This window comes from Phyllopteryx taeniolatus, chromosome 19 (genome assembly GCF_024500385.1).
Source record: "Phyllopteryx taeniolatus isolate TA_2022b chromosome 19, UOR_Ptae_1.2, whole genome shotgun sequence".
NCBI lineage: Eukaryota > Metazoa > Chordata > Actinopteri > Syngnathiformes > Syngnathidae > Phyllopteryx > Phyllopteryx taeniolatus.
This window is the reverse complement of record NC_084520.1, coordinates 9,333,831-9,350,589: the sequence shown is the minus strand read 5'-3', so window position 1 is coordinate 9,350,589 and position 16,759 is coordinate 9,333,831. Positions and strand designations below refer to the sequence as shown.

At 40.6% G+C, this 16,759-nt stretch overlaps 1 protein-coding gene across 5 annotated transcripts in view; it reads right to left on the bottom strand.

Annotated features, from left to right (window-relative positions):
- Window positions 1–169: 169 nt before the first annotated feature.
- ttyh2 (tweety family member 2) overlaps window positions 170–16,759 on the bottom strand; it is a 36,769-nt gene continuing 20,179 nt past the window's right edge. Inside the window, exons 4-15 of one of the 5 annotated variants that reach the window (XR_009785716.1) lie at window positions 15,107–15,333; window positions 14,328–14,423; window positions 11,723–11,795; window positions 10,658–10,727; window positions 10,517–10,572; window positions 6,963–7,055; window positions 6,779–6,871; window positions 6,567–6,709; window positions 5,209–5,394; window positions 5,060–5,138; window positions 3,532–4,015; window positions 170–1,400 (exon numbers count right to left, since the gene is read on the bottom strand). Coding sequence is in view for 4 of the 5 variants with exons in the window: in XM_061756655.1 (XP_061612639.1) it covers window positions 1,320–1,400; window positions 3,532–3,558; window positions 5,060–5,138; window positions 5,209–5,394; window positions 6,567–6,709; window positions 6,779–6,871; window positions 6,963–7,055; window positions 10,517–10,572; window positions 10,658–10,727; window positions 11,723–11,795; window positions 14,328–14,423; window positions 15,107–15,333 (1,224 nt within the window). In the remaining variant the exon portion in view is untranslated. The remainder of the gene's footprint in view (window positions 1,401–3,531; window positions 4,016–5,059; window positions 5,139–5,208; window positions 5,395–6,566; window positions 6,710–6,778; window positions 6,872–6,962; window positions 7,056–10,516; window positions 10,573–10,657; window positions 10,728–11,722; window positions 11,796–14,327; window positions 14,424–15,106; window positions 15,334–16,759) is intronic. The other 4 variants (XM_061756655.1, XM_061756658.1, XM_061756656.1 and 1 more) reach the window with 4 other exon arrangements.

The following is a 16,759-nucleotide window of genomic DNA, read 5'->3' as shown; positions in this document are numbered from 1 at the left end:
TTTTTACTTGATTTCCCATTTAAAAAGGGGTGTGTTAACATGAAAAAAAAACGGAAATATTTTTGGAGCTTTACAGCTCTTTGTCAACACCTGCTGGAGGAAATAATATAACCTAACTATATGTTAGCTACATGATATGCTAACACGCTAACACACACAAACACATGCGTACAGCCATACTAAAAACGTATTTATTCAACACACACAGGGTCACAAAATCTTTTTGGCCCCACAAAGAATTAGGCATCACTCTCAGCGCCTGTACACAGTGTGACATGCTGAAACAAAGGTTAAAAACTGCATGAATTATTATCATTATTACTTTTGATATTAATTATTATTAGCCAACGCTCAAAGGAAGCTGTTTACCTGAATGTGGTGGTTAAAAGCAGCAGCACAACAGCTTCTGGTGTCAGGCTTAAGGGCAGTTTTCAATTAGTTGATATGCACAGAAAAATGTACATTAATGGTTCTTCAGTGAGTAGAAAAACAAACCCAAAAAATATATTTTAAAATGGCACAAACAATAATTACAAAAAATAAGTTGTTGTACAAATTATTTACAGGTGTTTCAACGTCATACCTGGAGATTTGCGCACAGAAAAGTGAGCCAAAAATGGAAAAAAACATTTTACCACAGTGCCATCATTTTCCACGCATACTCTATAACACAGGTGTCAAACTGGCGGCCTGGGGGCCAGATCCGGCCTGCAACATCATTTTATGTGGCTCGCGAAAGCAAATCATGTGTCGACTTCATGTTTCTTCTGAAAATACCAAAATTGGTGTCTTTACTTGTATAATGTTGAGATATTGCAAGCATTTTATGTTTCTAATCCCCTTTTCTAAATAAATGTAATAATAGTTGAACATTTTTATTGGCTTCTGATTTTAAAACTAGTTATCCATCAATTTGTTGTGTATGTCATTAAATGAGACTATTTTACATGGGTTCACAGTCATAACGGCCCTCCGAGGGAAGCCATAACTACAATGTGGCCCGCGACAAAAATGAGTTTGACACCCCTGCTCTATAATAACAGCAGTGGAGCATAAAACACAGAAAAATCTTGTCAAAAATGTACTTTTTTGTTCTCCTTGCTTGTTCTTAAATATTTTTTTAGCTCTCTTGGCTTCTGTAAAAGTGTCACCAAGGACAGAAATGTGCACACTTGTTTCTTTAGAACTTTTAAGAAAGTCTTTTCTCACGTTTCAAACTCCAGGGGTAACGTCTCATAAGCCAAACGTGTCCCCAGCTCACTTTCATGTCCGTAACACACAACAATGGTGGTGTTTCCCTGAAGAAAATTTCCAAAAGATTACACTTGGAAGTCGTTGCCGAAATGTTGACGCTGCTCCTCGGTCATGGACAGGTAGGTGGCCCTCATGCTGGGGGAGTACTGGGATGACACAACATGACGGAGGTGAGACTGCTTCAAGAGGAATTTTGTGCCATTCCATTTAAAAAAAAAATAATAATAATTTTTAAATCAAACCACTTTTTTTGTCTGCTTGGAATGAATATAGATTGAATTTGCCAGGGAATATTCATTTAAAATTCATTAAATGAGCCAAATATGGCATAGCTAGATAAATAAAAAAACAAACAAACAAACAAACAAACTGGCAATTGAGATTAAGAAAATGCTACAAAAAAGACAAAAAGACAGAGGATATACAGTAACTAATACTATTTAAAGTTAATTAATGCGCTATAATTAATTCAAATAATTGTTTTTATATCATATATACAGTGTCATGACAGTTAGTTAAAAGATGAACCTTTACAACAGTTTTAGAGCTCCTATACAGGTCTTTGTTGACCTTGCTGTAGGAATTTAAAAAAGGAATACATTCATAAATAAATTAGCCTATTACACACATTTTTTAAAAACAACAAATTCATTGGCAATTGAAATAAAAGAAAATGGTATACAAATTAAGTCATAACTAGAATTAATATAATGAAAAATGATAAAGGCATATTATTACTTTCGTTTTTTTTTTTATTAGAGCCATTTTTGCATTGGATATAATTTAAAATAATTACTGAAATTTGAGCGGCATGGTGGAAGACTGGTTAGAGCATCAGCCTCACAGTTCTGAGGACCGGGGTTCAAATCCCAGCCCCGACTGTGTGGAGTTTGCATGTTCTCACCGTGCCTGCGTGGGTTTTCTCTGGGCACTCCGGTTTCCTCCCACATCCCAAAAACATGCATGGTAGGTTAATTGAAGACTCTAAATTGCCCGTAGGTGTGAATGTGAGTGCAAATGGTTGTTTGTTTGTATGTGCTGTGCGATTGGCTGGCAACCAGTTCAGGGTGTACCCCGCCTCCTGCCCGATGATAGCTGGGATAGGCTCCAGCACGCCCGCGACCCTAGTGAGGAGAAGCGGCTCAGAAAATGGATGGATTGATGATATTTGATATAATTAATTTCTTAATTCATTCATCTTCCGTTCCGCTTCTCCTCACTAGGGTCGTGGGCGTGCTGGAGCCTATCCCAGCTATCTTTGGACGAGAGGCGGGGTACACCCTGAACGGGTCGCCAGCCAATTGCAGGGCACATAAACAAACAACCATTCACACTCACATTCACACCTACGGGCAATTTAGAGTCTTCACTCAACTTACCATGCATGTTTTTGGGATGTGGGAGATAACCGGAGTACCTGGAAAAAACCCACACAGGCACGAGGAGAACATGCAAACTCCACACAGTCAGGGCTGGGATTTGAACCCCGGTCCTCAGAACTGTGAGGCAGATGTGCCGCCTAATTTCTTAATTTTCATATATAATATATATGGCCTGACATTTAATTTTAAAATGCCATTCTTTGTTGACACCTGCTGCAGGAAATAAAAATGAAAAGATATTTTTTTCAGAGGATATACTTAATATAATTAATATAATGGGATAATACATTTCTAACATTTTAACATATAATATAAACTCTCATTTAAATAATAATTAAAAAAAACTGACAATATAAAAACAACTATTTTTGTTGGTTGAAATCTGCTGGAGGAAATAAAAATGAATAAATTAACAAAAAAACTATTTAGCCTAATATGGGAAAGGTACACACACACAAAACATCGCATTGCGCCCAAATTTACCATCACACAACAAACTAATGAAAGCCTGAATGTTCTCATTTCAATTTAGACAATGGGCTTTCTACAATTAAATAGCATATCTTCCACCAGATGGCGCTACTTTATTTCCCATTTAAAGCATGCAGTGAAATTTCACAGTCGTGCTACTCAACTGAAGTTTGTGTCAGTATTTAAGTAGTAGTCTAAGTCAAATGTCACAAATTCAACATCATAATAATACTGTATACAGACAAAAACATTTCAATTCATCAACAAGCTGAAATTGCGAGACAGTCATGCAAGACAGTACACAAACTAAAGCCCCCCCCCCCCCCCCCCCCCCCCCACACCCCTGGTGGCCATGTAAGTGGGGAAAATGTGTTTGGGGAAAGTGAGAGATGGGATGGAAGAGTTGCAAGAAAACAAGACTTACTCGGCTTCTATACGGCTGAGAGTATATCTTCAAAAGTTGATTGAAATAAAAGAAGAAGAGACATGACGGACAAACGAGCAATAAAATAAAATTAATTAAAAAGCTGTTAGCCAAAAAGCAACAAACACACAGCTGCACAGTTTGAAGCAGGGGAGAGAAATTAATTCAACTTTATTGACAGAAGCAGCAAAGCAAAACGGCATCAAGAGAGCACATTATTTAAAGAGGAAAGAAAATGGAAAATTTACTTTTTTCTCCTTTAAACAAACATGATGGATATGAAAATGGAACCAGCATTGCTATTTCTGTCCAAACGAGCAGGGTCCTTTGAAGGTCCCAAAAGAAATATAAATAAATAAAGAAACGAAACGTGCGTTGCCCACATCGTCGTCATCTCCCGGGGGAGTTTGTCGCTAAACGATGTTCACGTCGCCATGAAATATTAACCGCGTTACTTCCCATCTGCTCCATATGTCAGCATACACTTACACAGAAAAAAGGAAAAGTACGAAATAATACATCGAAAAACCTTATTTCTTTGTGTGTAATGTGGCATATCTTAACAGGCAGATTTTTGTACCGGGCAATGGCGTTGCATAAATTCTCCCAAGCAACAAGTGACAACAGTATTGCTGCAACTTCCCTGATTTTGTGGATTATTTCTAGTTGGCGTCTATTTCTATTGTGCAAGGATATATATATATATATATATAGAGAGAGAGAGAGAGAGAGAGAGAGAGAGAGAGAGAGAGAGAGAGAGAGAGAGAGAGAGAGAGAGAGAGAGAGAGAGAGAGAGAGAGAGAGAGAGAGATAGATAGATAGATAGATAGATAGATAGATAGATAGATAGACAACTGCATCACTGCAACATCCCTGATTTTCTGGATCTTTTCTCGGCGTGGTGTTTATTTCTATTGTGCAATATGGCGGCACTTGATAAAAAAAGATTACTGCCAACCAACAAGTTATAAGGGTGTACAATTTTACTTTGGATTATTTCTAATCATTATGTTTATTTCTATTGTGCAATGTGGCGGTTACCATGAATAACTGGCGAGAAGAGCGATGGAACTCATCACATTATGCGTACATTACATGAACAAATGTATCTTGGACTATTTTTTAACTCTGTGGATTATCTCTAGTCGTCTTGTATATTTATTTTGTGTAAAGTGGTGAGTGTGATGAATAATCGACAGCGGGAGCAATTGCATTCCTCATACAACATGTAAATTGAGTGACCGAGCATGGCGTGGATAATTTTTATTCTGTCTGGATTATGTGGATGATTATTTCTTATTGTTATGTCTATTTGTATTTTGCAAGGTGGCGGAGCTTGGCAGGCATTGGGAGTGCACAAAACTTGCCTAACAACAAGTGATAATTCTGGTTCAAAACAAATTTAAAAAAAAGTCGAGGTCTCACTGAATTTGAAAGCATTCAAACACTTCACCATATGGGATGATTTCCTAAATTGCTGTTTTATGTTTGGAGATTAAATGATGCTCACACAAAGGACTCGACCTACCGACGGTGGCGGCGAGCCTCGTCCAATCAGAGGGACGTTCTCGTAGCGAGGATTCCCTCCGAACAGAGCCGCCTGGTTCCTGAGGAAAACCAAGACGAGTCAAAGAACATCAGCATCATCGACAACGTAGGCGAGCTTGATGTCCTCACATGTAGTCGCCCATGGGGGCGTTGGCGAGTGGAGGTGCGGGGGGCTGCAGGCTGTTCTGGCTGCCCATGCTGCTGCTGTAGCTGCAGAAGCTGTGCACAGTGGTGTGGTTCTGGTTCTGCGACCCCATTCGGTTGCGCCGAGGGTTGAAGGGATCCTCCTCGTCTATGTCGTCGTAGTCCTGCTCGCTGAGGGTGGCGGAGGGTCGGCATTTAGTTAGCAGCCTGTCAACTCGTTCATAGTATCCAATGAGGGGGACAACTGGTTTACACAGTTTATTACTGAAACTTTCCCGACTTTGTGGATTCTTTTCAGTTGTTGTGTTTATTTCTATTGTGCTAGGTGGAGGTTATCATCAATAACCAGTTTAAGGATCTTTCGGATGAATCATAGGAGATTTACAGTACTTTGCTTGAGCATGTGCCAGTCTAAGACCGAGAGTGCTGTGGATAATTTATTTTACTGTGTGGATTATTTCTAGTCATTGTGTTTATTTCTATTTTGCAAGGCAGTGATTATTATGAATAACTGGCAAGAGCTGAAATGGCATTAATCATGTAACATTCAAACAATCATGCACACATTTATCCTTATGCGTCGGAGCATGCCGTGAACTATTTTCTGACTACTGTATTACTAGTTGTGTGGAATATATCTAGTCATTGTGTTTATTTCTGATTCTTGTTTATTGTGCTAGGTGGCTCTTATCATGAATAACTGTGGAGAGCAACAATCGCATTAATCATAAAACACGTATACTGCACGCAAGCATGTGCCTGAGTATGTTATGAACAATTTTTTTTGACTCTGTGGATTATTTCTAGACATTCTGCTTATTCTCATTGTGCAAATTGGCGGTTATCATGAATAACTGGCGAGAGGATCCCAATAATAATTTCACATCTACAGTACTTTGCACGCGCATGAGCCTGTGCATGACTGAGTATGCCGTGGACTATTTCTTGAGTCTCATAGTGTGTTTTTATGTCTCAAAGTATTTACAGTACTGTCAAAATGGCTGTCTATCGTCATACTAGAGCGGCTCCAACTAACCGGAGACAAATTCCTTGTGTGTTTTTGAGATAAAGAGGATTCCGATTCTTTCTATTGCACAAGCAGGTGACTTTATTCATATGATTAAAGATACATTGCGTGCTCATGTTTCTGTGCGTAACTATTTTTAGATTCAAATGTATGTCACGTTCTCTGATCATTTCCAGACTATGTGCTCATTGCTACAATGCAAGGTGACACCTATCATGAATAATTGGAGAGGAGGGATTACTTTAATAATATCATAAATACAATACTGAGGACTACGTTTTGACTCTGTGGAAAGACATTTGGACAGCACACTGACCTGCTGGCTATCTGTCTCCACGCTCTGGGGATGGCGCAGAGCATGATAGTGAAGGCACAAGCCGCCAGAACGGAGAAGAGGCACAGGTAGAGCACGCCCTCCACGCCGTCGTAACACACGCCCACCATAGCATCCAGGTAGTCCTGCATACGCATGTGGTTATGTCATGTGTGCTGCTCTCCTGCTTTTTGTTAGCGTTGTTGTTATTGTACCTTGTTGAGCCCCCTGCAGTCTAACAGTGCTGTCAACTGGTGCAGACTGGCCTCAGACGAGTTGAGAACACGCTGGATGCCCACCAGGTCTCTCTGCGCGGACAAAGACAACACTGCTGATGCCAGATGTGTGTGTGTGTGTGTTTGTGCATGTGTGTGTACGTGTGGTGTGTGTGAATGATACCTCCGCTGTAGGGAATAGCGGCACGGCGAACTGCAGCAAACCCTGGATCTGTATCTGCATGGTGGTCAGAGATCTCTGGAAAAGCGTCAGAGGCTGCAATAGAAGAGTTGAGGATTAGTCAATAGAATAACATACAATCTGTCATTTTAATAGCATTGAACCATCACTTGAAACCCTAACCCACACTTCAAAGGTATGAAAGCCTGACTTGAAACCTTAATCCTGGCTTTAGACTAACTCTGACAACATAACTCTGGTTTAAAACCCTGTTTTGATAACTTAACTTGAACTCCTTATCCTGAATTGAAATCCTACTCTGAAACCATAACCCTGACTTAAAACCATATCTTGAAACCCTAACTCAAAAACCTAACTCCGGTTTAAAACACATCTTTGAAACACTAACTTCAACCACTACGCCTGTCTTAAATAAATCATTTGAAACCTTAACCCTGGTTTAAAACCCTACTGTAAAATAGTAAACTTGCCTTAAAACTATTTTTCTAAACACTAACACTGACTTGGAAATCACAAGAACGCTTGTTTAAAACTCTAACTCAGGCTTGCAACCCTACTGTAAAACTCTCACTAGAACCACATGCCTAGCTTGAAACCCTAAATCTTGTGAGAAACCCTATCCTCGTCTTGAAACTCTAATTTTAAATCCTGACCCTGGCTTCAATCCATACTTTGAAACCCAAATCCCTGTTTGAAACCTTACTTTGATGTTGAAAATGAAAATTAACATTTTGATACTGAATAAAAATAAGTGGCTGCCAGTGAGAGTGAAGAGTAAACCATGTATACAGTTGAGATCAATATAACATATTAAGTCATTACAGGACACCAATTGAAAAAGAAATACACCAGATTGCATGTTTGCTCCTTTTCTCAATAAAGGGTGCAGCAGCCAGTATTGGTATGATATATTTGTGCAAGCAAACTACAGTTAACGTTTAGGACACTTGATGGATGACTTATGAGGAAGATAATAACACCAATTTTTACTGCTCTTCCCCTTATCTTGTTGGGGAAGGGTGTAAGTCTACATTTTCACCACCAGAGGACAGAAGAAGCAGAATAATTTACAAACCCCATTTCCAATGAAGTTGGGACTTGTGAAAAATGTAACTAAAAACAATCCAATGATTTGCAAATCCTTTTCAACCAATATTCAATTCAATACACTACAAAGACAAGATATTTAATATTCAAACTGATAAACTTTTTTTTTCTTTTTTGCATATATTCACTCATTTACCTGCAATACATTCCAAAAAAAGCTGGGACAGGGACATGTTTACTGCTGTGTTACATCACCTTTCCTTTTAACAACACTCAATAAGCATTTGGGAACTGAGGACACTAATTGTTAAAGCTTTGTAAGTTGAATTCTTCCCCATTCTTGCTTGATGTCCAACTTCAGTGGCTCAACAGTCCTGTGTCTCTGTTGTCGTATTTTGCACTTCATAATGCGCCACACATTTTAAATGGGAGACAGGTCTGGACTGCTGCCAGGCCGGTCTTGTACTCACACCTTTTTACTACGAAGCCACGCTGTTGTAATGCGTGCAGAATGTGGCTTGGCAATGTCTTGCTGATATAAGCAGGGACGTCCCTCAAAAAGATGTTGCTTGGATGGCAGCATATGTTTCTCCAAAACCTGTATTTACCTTTCAGTGTTTGTGCATACACAGATGTGCAAGTTACCCATGCCATGGGCACTAACACACTCCCATACCATCACAGATGCTGGCTTTTGAACTTTTCTCTGACATCAATCCAGATGGTCTTTTTCCTCTTTGGCCCACAGGACACAATGTCCATGATTTCTAAAAAACATTTGAAATGTGGACTCGGCAGACCACAGGACACTTTTCGTCAGTCCATCTCAGATGAGCTTGGGCCAAGAGAGGCCAGCGGCGTTTCTGGGTGTTACTGATAGATGGTTTTCGCTTTGCAAGGTGGACTTTTCACCTGCATTTTTAGATGTAGCGACCGACAGACATGGTTTTCTGAAGAGTTCCTGAGCCCACATACAGGCAATATCCTTTACAGAATGATGCCGGTTTTTAATACAGTGCAGCTTGAGGGATCGAAGGTTACGGGCATTCCATGTTGGTTTTCGGCCTTGCCGCTAACTTGCAGAGACTTATCCAGATTCTCTGAATCTTTGGATGCTATTATGGACCGTAGATGATGAAATCCCTAAATTCCTTGCAACTGTACAATGAGAAATGTTGTTCTTAAACTGCTGGACTATTTGCTCACGCAATTGTTCACACAGTGGTGAACCTCGCCGCAGCCTTAACTGGGAACAACTGAGCCTTTCGGGAATGTTCCTTTTATACCCAATCATGACATTCACCTGTTTCCAATTAACCTGTTCACCTATGGAATGTTACAAACAGGTGTTTTTTGAGCATTCCTGATCTTTCCCAGTCTTTTGTAACCCCTGTCCCAGCTTTTTTGGAATATGTTGCAGGTATCATATTCAAGATGAGAGAATATTTGCAAAACAACAATAGCATTCATCAGATTAAACATTACATATCTTGTCTTTGGAGTGTCTACAATAGAATTAAGGATTGAAAATGATTTGCAAATCATTGTTTTCTTTTTTTTCCCCCCTCCAAAATCCCATCTTGCCGGCACGGTTGACGACTGGTTAGTAATTCTGCCTCAAGGGGTTGAAATCCCGGCCCGCCTGTGTGGAGTTTGCATGTTCTTCCCGTGCCTGGGTGGGTTTTCTCCGGGCACTCCGGTTTCCTCCCACATCCCAAAACCATGCGTGGTGGGTTGATTGAAGACTCTAAATTGAGCTTGAGCCTATCACAGTTGACTTTGGGCGAAAGCCAGACTACACCTTGAACTGGTCGCCAGTCAGTAGCAGGGTATTTTTGTTTCCTTCTTTCTTTTACTTTCTTTATTTAATTTTCATTTATTCATTATAAAGGGACAATGTACATTAAAATGTAAATAAATAACTGGCTTGAAACCCTTTAAACCAACCTTACCTGAAACCCCTACTTTAAACCCCAACCCAAACCTGGCTTAAAATCCTAAACCTTGGCTTTAACTACTTTTAAACGCTAACCCTCACTTGAAACCCTACTTTGAAACTCTCACTTGAACTCCTCGGCCTGGCTTGAAACCCAACTTTGAAACCATAATCCCAATTTAACACCCTATTTGGAAACCCTAATTTGAACCCCTAAACCTGAACCTAACCTTTCAACGCCTGTTCACTCTGACAAAAGAGAGACTAAAAAAATCAGAATACTAGTGAGAAGGAGGCGCAGCTTGTGCCTTGACCATGAGCCAATCAGTGACTTTATGTTGTTGCCCTTTGAACCTTAAACTTTGTTCTTGCGACAGTTTGCTACACTTTTTGATGGGAAAAGTGAACAAAAGGAAAATACGTTGACGTGCGATGGCCACATTAGGTCCATCTGTTCAATTCTGTTACAACATTGCTTCATACTGAAAGCTGTTTCTAATATTTTGATTACGAAATATGTTAGTGTTATTATTATTATTACTATTAGGTGTACCTGCTGGTAAGGGTTGGTCAGCGTTTGGTTGCAGTAAACGTAGTATTGAACGATATCTGCAAACAAACAAAAGGATGAGTCATCATTTTTAAGACGGAGGTTTTGTAGCTTGTGGTGACTCCTTGTTATCACTTGTCGTACCTGTGCCGATGACACCTTTGATTTGACTCATGATGAACTTGTCAGGCGCCACGCAGAAGTCGCTGGTGCCCTAAAAATAACACACAGCACTGTCAAATGCACTCAAACTCTAACTCTGGCTTGACAACCTTCTTTGAACAACTAACACTGGCTTGAAACCGTAACTTGAAACCACAACCCAGGCTTGAAACGGGCTACATTAAAAGTTGAAGCCTTAACATCTTAACACTAAACGCCATCCCAGAATTGAAAACCTCATTTGGAGTACTGACCCTGGCTGGAAACCCTAACTTGAAAACCTGATTTGAAACATTAACCATGTCTTAAAACGGTACTTTGAAATACTAAGCATGGCTTAAAACCTTAACTTGAAACCCCAATCCAGGCTTGAAACCCTACGATGAAAGCCTAACCCTGACTTGAAAAACTAAATAAACCCCCTAATTTGTTACCTTAATGCATTCTTGAAACATTAAAGCAGAATTAAAAACCCAACCCTGGCTTGAGAACCTAATTTGAAAACCACAGGGGTGCCCATATTTTTGCGCATGACTGTAACGCTGGCTTGAAACCTAAACTTGAAACCTTAACAGCTGGCTTGAAACACTACTTTGAAATCCCAACCTTGGCTTAGTTAAAACTTTAACTTGAAACTACAACCAAGGCTTTGACTATGGCGTGAAACCTTACTTGAAACCACTACTTTAAAACACTAACTCTAGTACACTACCAAAAATCCCTTTTCCAGATCTGCACCGTGTACTATGCTTCATGACTGTAGTGCAAATCGACAATTAGCATGTGGACTTGATGAGCACACTACCATGGAAACGCGGTGAGCTACTGTGAACGTGCACGTTTCACTAAGAAGATCTTTCCCTCATTGTCAAACGAACAGTGCCATCTCTTCTGGCTCGTTTCCGTGGTTACGCATGAATCCCACACTCACCCACACATAGCATTAAACAGCAGCAGGAAAATGAAATTTTAGATTTGTTTTTATTATTAATTAAATAGATAAACTCCAAACTAAACTTGTAGCAGATGGAATACTGGGCAACTCACCACAGCGGCGGCCAGTTCAGCTCCTAGCGATGCCCAGCTGAGTATCAACGTCAGCACCCCACACAGCATCATCCTGACGGAGCACACAAACACATTTAGACATACTCAAAATGATCACATTCAAATGCAGAGCTTGAAAATGGTTTTGAAAACACGTTTTATTTGCAGGATGATGTTATTTCCAATTTCTAGTTTATTACCCACTTCATCCCAATTTCAAGCATTCGTGAAACCTTTAAAAAAAGGAAGCTTAAGAATTCTAAGCACCCAATTTTGGACACCCTAAGATATGTTTGTTGGTGGCCGGAGGGGGCAGTAGGCGCAGAATGGCAGCCACGCTTCCGTCAGACTCCCCCAGGGCAGCTTTGGGTACGTAAGTAGCTTACCAGCACCAGGGTGTGACTGTGGAGTGAGTGAATAATGTTTGCAATTGTAAAGCGTCTTTGAGTATCATGAAAAGCACTACATAGGTGTAATGCATTATTATTATTATTATTTATTTATTTATTTCATCACTGTATTTTCAATTCATAGGCAAGTGCATTTTGATACATTTGAACAGCTGTCTCGAACCACCAGGAATCTTGCGGGCTACTCTATATATTAAAAAAAAAAACTAACAAAAATTATCCATCCATCCATCTTCTAAGCCGCTTCTCCTCACTAGGGTCGCGGGCGTGCTGGAGCCTATCCCAGCTGTCATCGGGTAGGAGGCGGGGTACACCCTGAACTGGTTGCCAGCCAATCGCAGGGCACATACAAACAAACAACCAAACAACAAACCGTGCCGCCTAACAAAAATTAGTAAAAACCAAATGTCTTAGGAGAGCTTCAGCAAGGAGAAAAGGCCAAATGATGAGACTGAAGAAGAAGAGCCTATAACTTCCAAGAAAGCTGCATTTCAGGGACAATACAGTCCTACCTTGGATTGGGACCATACTTAAAAACCAAAACCCTCATGTGGAACTCTAACCAAAGCTAGAAACCCTGACTTGAAATCCTAATTTAAAACCTTACCATGTTTTGCATGAAGGCCACAGCATGGGCTTTGAAGTGTTTCAGTCTTCATAAACGTTTGCTTAAATGCCTTATTTTTGTTTTCTGTAACTCATTAATCGGAATTAATTAATGGTCACTTGGCAAACAGAAGAATACTATAATAAATCTTATCTAAATTGAATCTGTGTGTCACCACCCACAGGGGTTGAAACAATGATGTCACTGGCCAGGTTGTCAAAATAATGATAAAAAAGAAATGCAGCTGTTCGCTGAACCCTACAGGACAAATGATGATCTCATCGTGACAGACACTCAGCAAGTGCAAGGCCTATTAAAACATGAAACATCAGAGGATTGCTAGAGGTCAAACTAGTGGTAGTGAGACTTTGTTGGAGTGGAAATTAACTTGTTAACTAGTGGTGCTAACACACAGTCAGTCCCCAGCCCAGCGAGTCCTTTGCTCATGAATTCCACTCTAGTAGAAAAAAAGAGCATTCCATGGGACGTCTTGACAAAGGGGCTCGGAGCTAAATGCGGGTTGAAGTGGGGTGGCGGTCTGTGTGTTGTTGTGGTTAGTAGGGCGAGCGTAGCCGATTTGCTGAGCGATTGAGGGCGACAGGGCGATGCACGGCTGGATGGACGGACGTTGCGGTGGATTTTACGCCCCCGTGAACTCTTTCCCCGAGGAGGCAAGCCCTGCACGTCGGCAAATCAGTTACGTGCGCTGCTAGCTAGAGGCTAATTGATGGGTGTAAACCTAGCTCCCGCTGTCTACAGCCAACATCAGCGATTGCAGCAGAGAGATATGTCGTGTCCCAGACCAATAAACAGGAAAATGGAGAAAATGCTTTGCACCCAATGAAGAGGCATGCTAAATGGCGATAAAAGGGTTGGGGTTTCAGAGTAGGGTTTCAAACCTGAGTTAGGGTTTCGAAAGTAGGGTGCAAGGTCAGGGTTTAGGTTTGAAGATAAGGTTTCAAATTGGGTTTTCAAGCCTGAGATAGTAGTTTAAAGAAGGATTCAAGTTAGTATTTCGTAGTAGGGTTTCAAACCAGGTTTAGGGTTTCAAATGACTGTTTCAAGTTAGTGTTCCAAATTAGGATTTCAAGCCCAGTATAGGGGTTCAAAGTTGAGGTTCAACGTAGGGTTTCAAATTAGAGTGTCAAGACTGGGATGGGCGTTCAATGGAGGGTCTCTCGAAAAGGCTTCATGGTGGGGTTTCAAATTAAGGTTAGGGTTTGAAATGAGTGTTTCAAGTTATGTTTCAGATTAGAAATTTGTGACTTCCTTAGCAGTCTGCAGTGTAGCGTGAGGAAGTTATTGAGTGATTGCATTGATTGCTTGTTGTCAGTGTGTTCATTTAAATGCAAAACGGGATCACGTCAAATTTGATTCGGGGGTAAAATGGAGCGTGGTGTTAGTGTTACGCTCATTGGATTCAGCGGGTGAACATGTGGGCTGCTGATTAAATGTGTCCCAGGCGTCTCCTGTGAAGCGTACGCCTCGTACAATGTACAACTCAGAATGGGATTTAGTACTTCATACGCTAATCGACATCTTTTACTTCAGGACAGTTTCAGAACAAAGTGCACGGCACTTCACTTACGTGGTGAGCAGCCAGCGAGACTGCTTGGCGAGTCCCAGACAAGCCAGCAGGCAGATGATGAGGTCAAGGATGAGGAGCAGCAGGTAGGCCAGCCACCTGCGAGACAAAAACGAGAATAGCTTGCTAACACCTCTAACACACGATACAATATAGGCGCACATTTGCTACGCAGTTAAAAGGGTTCACAAAAGGGTTTCAAGTCAGGGTTAGGGTACCAAGCCTGGTATTTGGGTTCCAAGTAGGGTGAGGGTTTTCAAACAAGAGTCTCAAATTAGGTTTTCTCATCTGGGTTAGGATTTCAAGATTTGGTGAGTGTGTCCAAGTGGAGTTTCAAGCTTTGATTACGGTTTCAAAGTAGAATTTCAAGCGCGAGTTATGGTGTCAAACATGGCTTAGGGTTTCAATTTAGGGTTTCAAGCCAGGGTTGGGGTTTCAAATTTTGGTTTCAAGTCTGAGTTAGGTGTCCATAGTGAGGTTTCAATCCAGTGTTAGGGTTTCAAATTAGGTTTTTTTAATCTTGTCTCGAGCTTCAAAATTTAGTTCGGGTTTCCAGAAATCGTTTCAAACCAGGGTTAGGGTTACAAGTTAGCATTTCAAATTTAGATTTTACAAGCTTGGGTACAGAGTTTCAAGTTAGGGTTACAGTTTTAAGTTAGGGTTTCAAATTTGAGTTTCTAGTCTGCGTGAGGGTATCTGGTCTGGGTTAAAGTTTTGCAAGCTTGGGTTCAGAGTTTCCATTTAGGGTTACGATCTCAAGTTGGGGTTCAAATATTGCTCACCTGTAGTACTCCACGCTGGCCGCCATCTTGGCCACGGACGCCAGGTCCATGTCGGCCTGGGCCCAGTCCGGCAGGCCCACCAGCTGCTTGATGACGTTGTCGACCATCTGCTGCATGAACTGCAGCGTCTGCACGTAGTCGCCGCGCGTGGCGAAGATCTCGTCCAGCCGGGCCAGGTGCTGGTGCAGGCCACTCTTCATGTTGCCCATAGTGGTGCTCACCTGCAGCTCACAACGCAAAAATAAAAAACATCACGGTAAGATGCGTCATTGCTAGCATCTGTGTTCACTTCCTTTACCTCTCGATAGATACCGTAACAAATTGCATCGTAATCTGTCCCATTAAAAAAAAAAAAAAAAAAAAAAACTTATAGAATTGCTGCTTGAATGAATGTCGCAAAAAACAAGTGCAACTTTAAAGGTACACTTTTCCCCCAAAATTTTGTCAAATTTGGAATAGCATTAGAAGATGACATTGCAGCTGCTGTGACACGACAGACATACAATTGCGATGGAACTGTTGTAGAGCAGCTCTGCAAAAGTCTTGGTGAAGCAGCATGTGGCTCATTGCTAGTTTTCTTGTTCTCTCTGTTCCAACTGACCGTAAACTATTGTATATTTGTGCTCATGCTCCATTTAAGTGTGACAGCAGCTGAGCCACAACCTGCTTCGTGAGACGTTATCTGATCAGATGTGGCAAGCAGCCTGCTGTGATATCGGCCAGGGTGATTATCGCAACTGATATTCGGCACATATCATATTTGACACATATCGGCATCGGCCTTTTATAAAAATCCGACGGCCGGTAAAAAATCAATTTAAAACTAGGTAAACTTCAGTGAACTATATTTATTTAGCTAACTTTAGGTAACAATTAATGTATAACCTTGGGAACTACCTAAACTTGTTGTTTTTGTTTTAACTTAAAACAAAGATAACTGAAGATGAACATTTCAGTTATATTGAAATTTTGGAAAACTTTATTTACTGAAGAAACCTTTAGGGAGTTATTCATTTGTTTTAAGTTTTCATTTAACTTTACAAGAGTGTGGGCGTTCCCTGCACTATTTGTTAGAATTTTAAAACAAAGATACCACCTGTCCAAGTAAAAAATAAAAATAAATAAATAAATAAAATGTTGCAAATCTGAAAATCTATTTAATACACATATGTTGAAATGCATTTAAAACCAAGTGTTAGTTTTGTATTATTCAAAATGTTTATGGCAATATTTTTCCATTAACAGCAAACATATATCGGCTCAAAATATCGGATATCAGCCTCGAGTACTAATAATCGGTATTGGCCCTGAAAAGCCCATATTGGTCTTTCTCAAATTTCAATGTTTGTGATCATGAGGTGGACCCATGTTGAGTATAAAACTACAGCTGAGTCACATGCTGCTTCACCAGACATTATTATTTGAACACACGCAGCAAGAGTGAGACTGATATTGTGTTTACTGGTTTGAACCGGCGGCTAATCAAGCCTCTGAGGATAACGGCAAACTGCCGAATTGACTCGACACGAGCGCTTCCAGGGCTTTAATTATAGCGCCTGACTTTGCTTGGAGGGAAAGCTTGTTTACGAGGAAATGGCGAGACATGATAATTGAAAAGGCTAATAAATGCTCCCCTTCGGCAGTGGGTGCTTA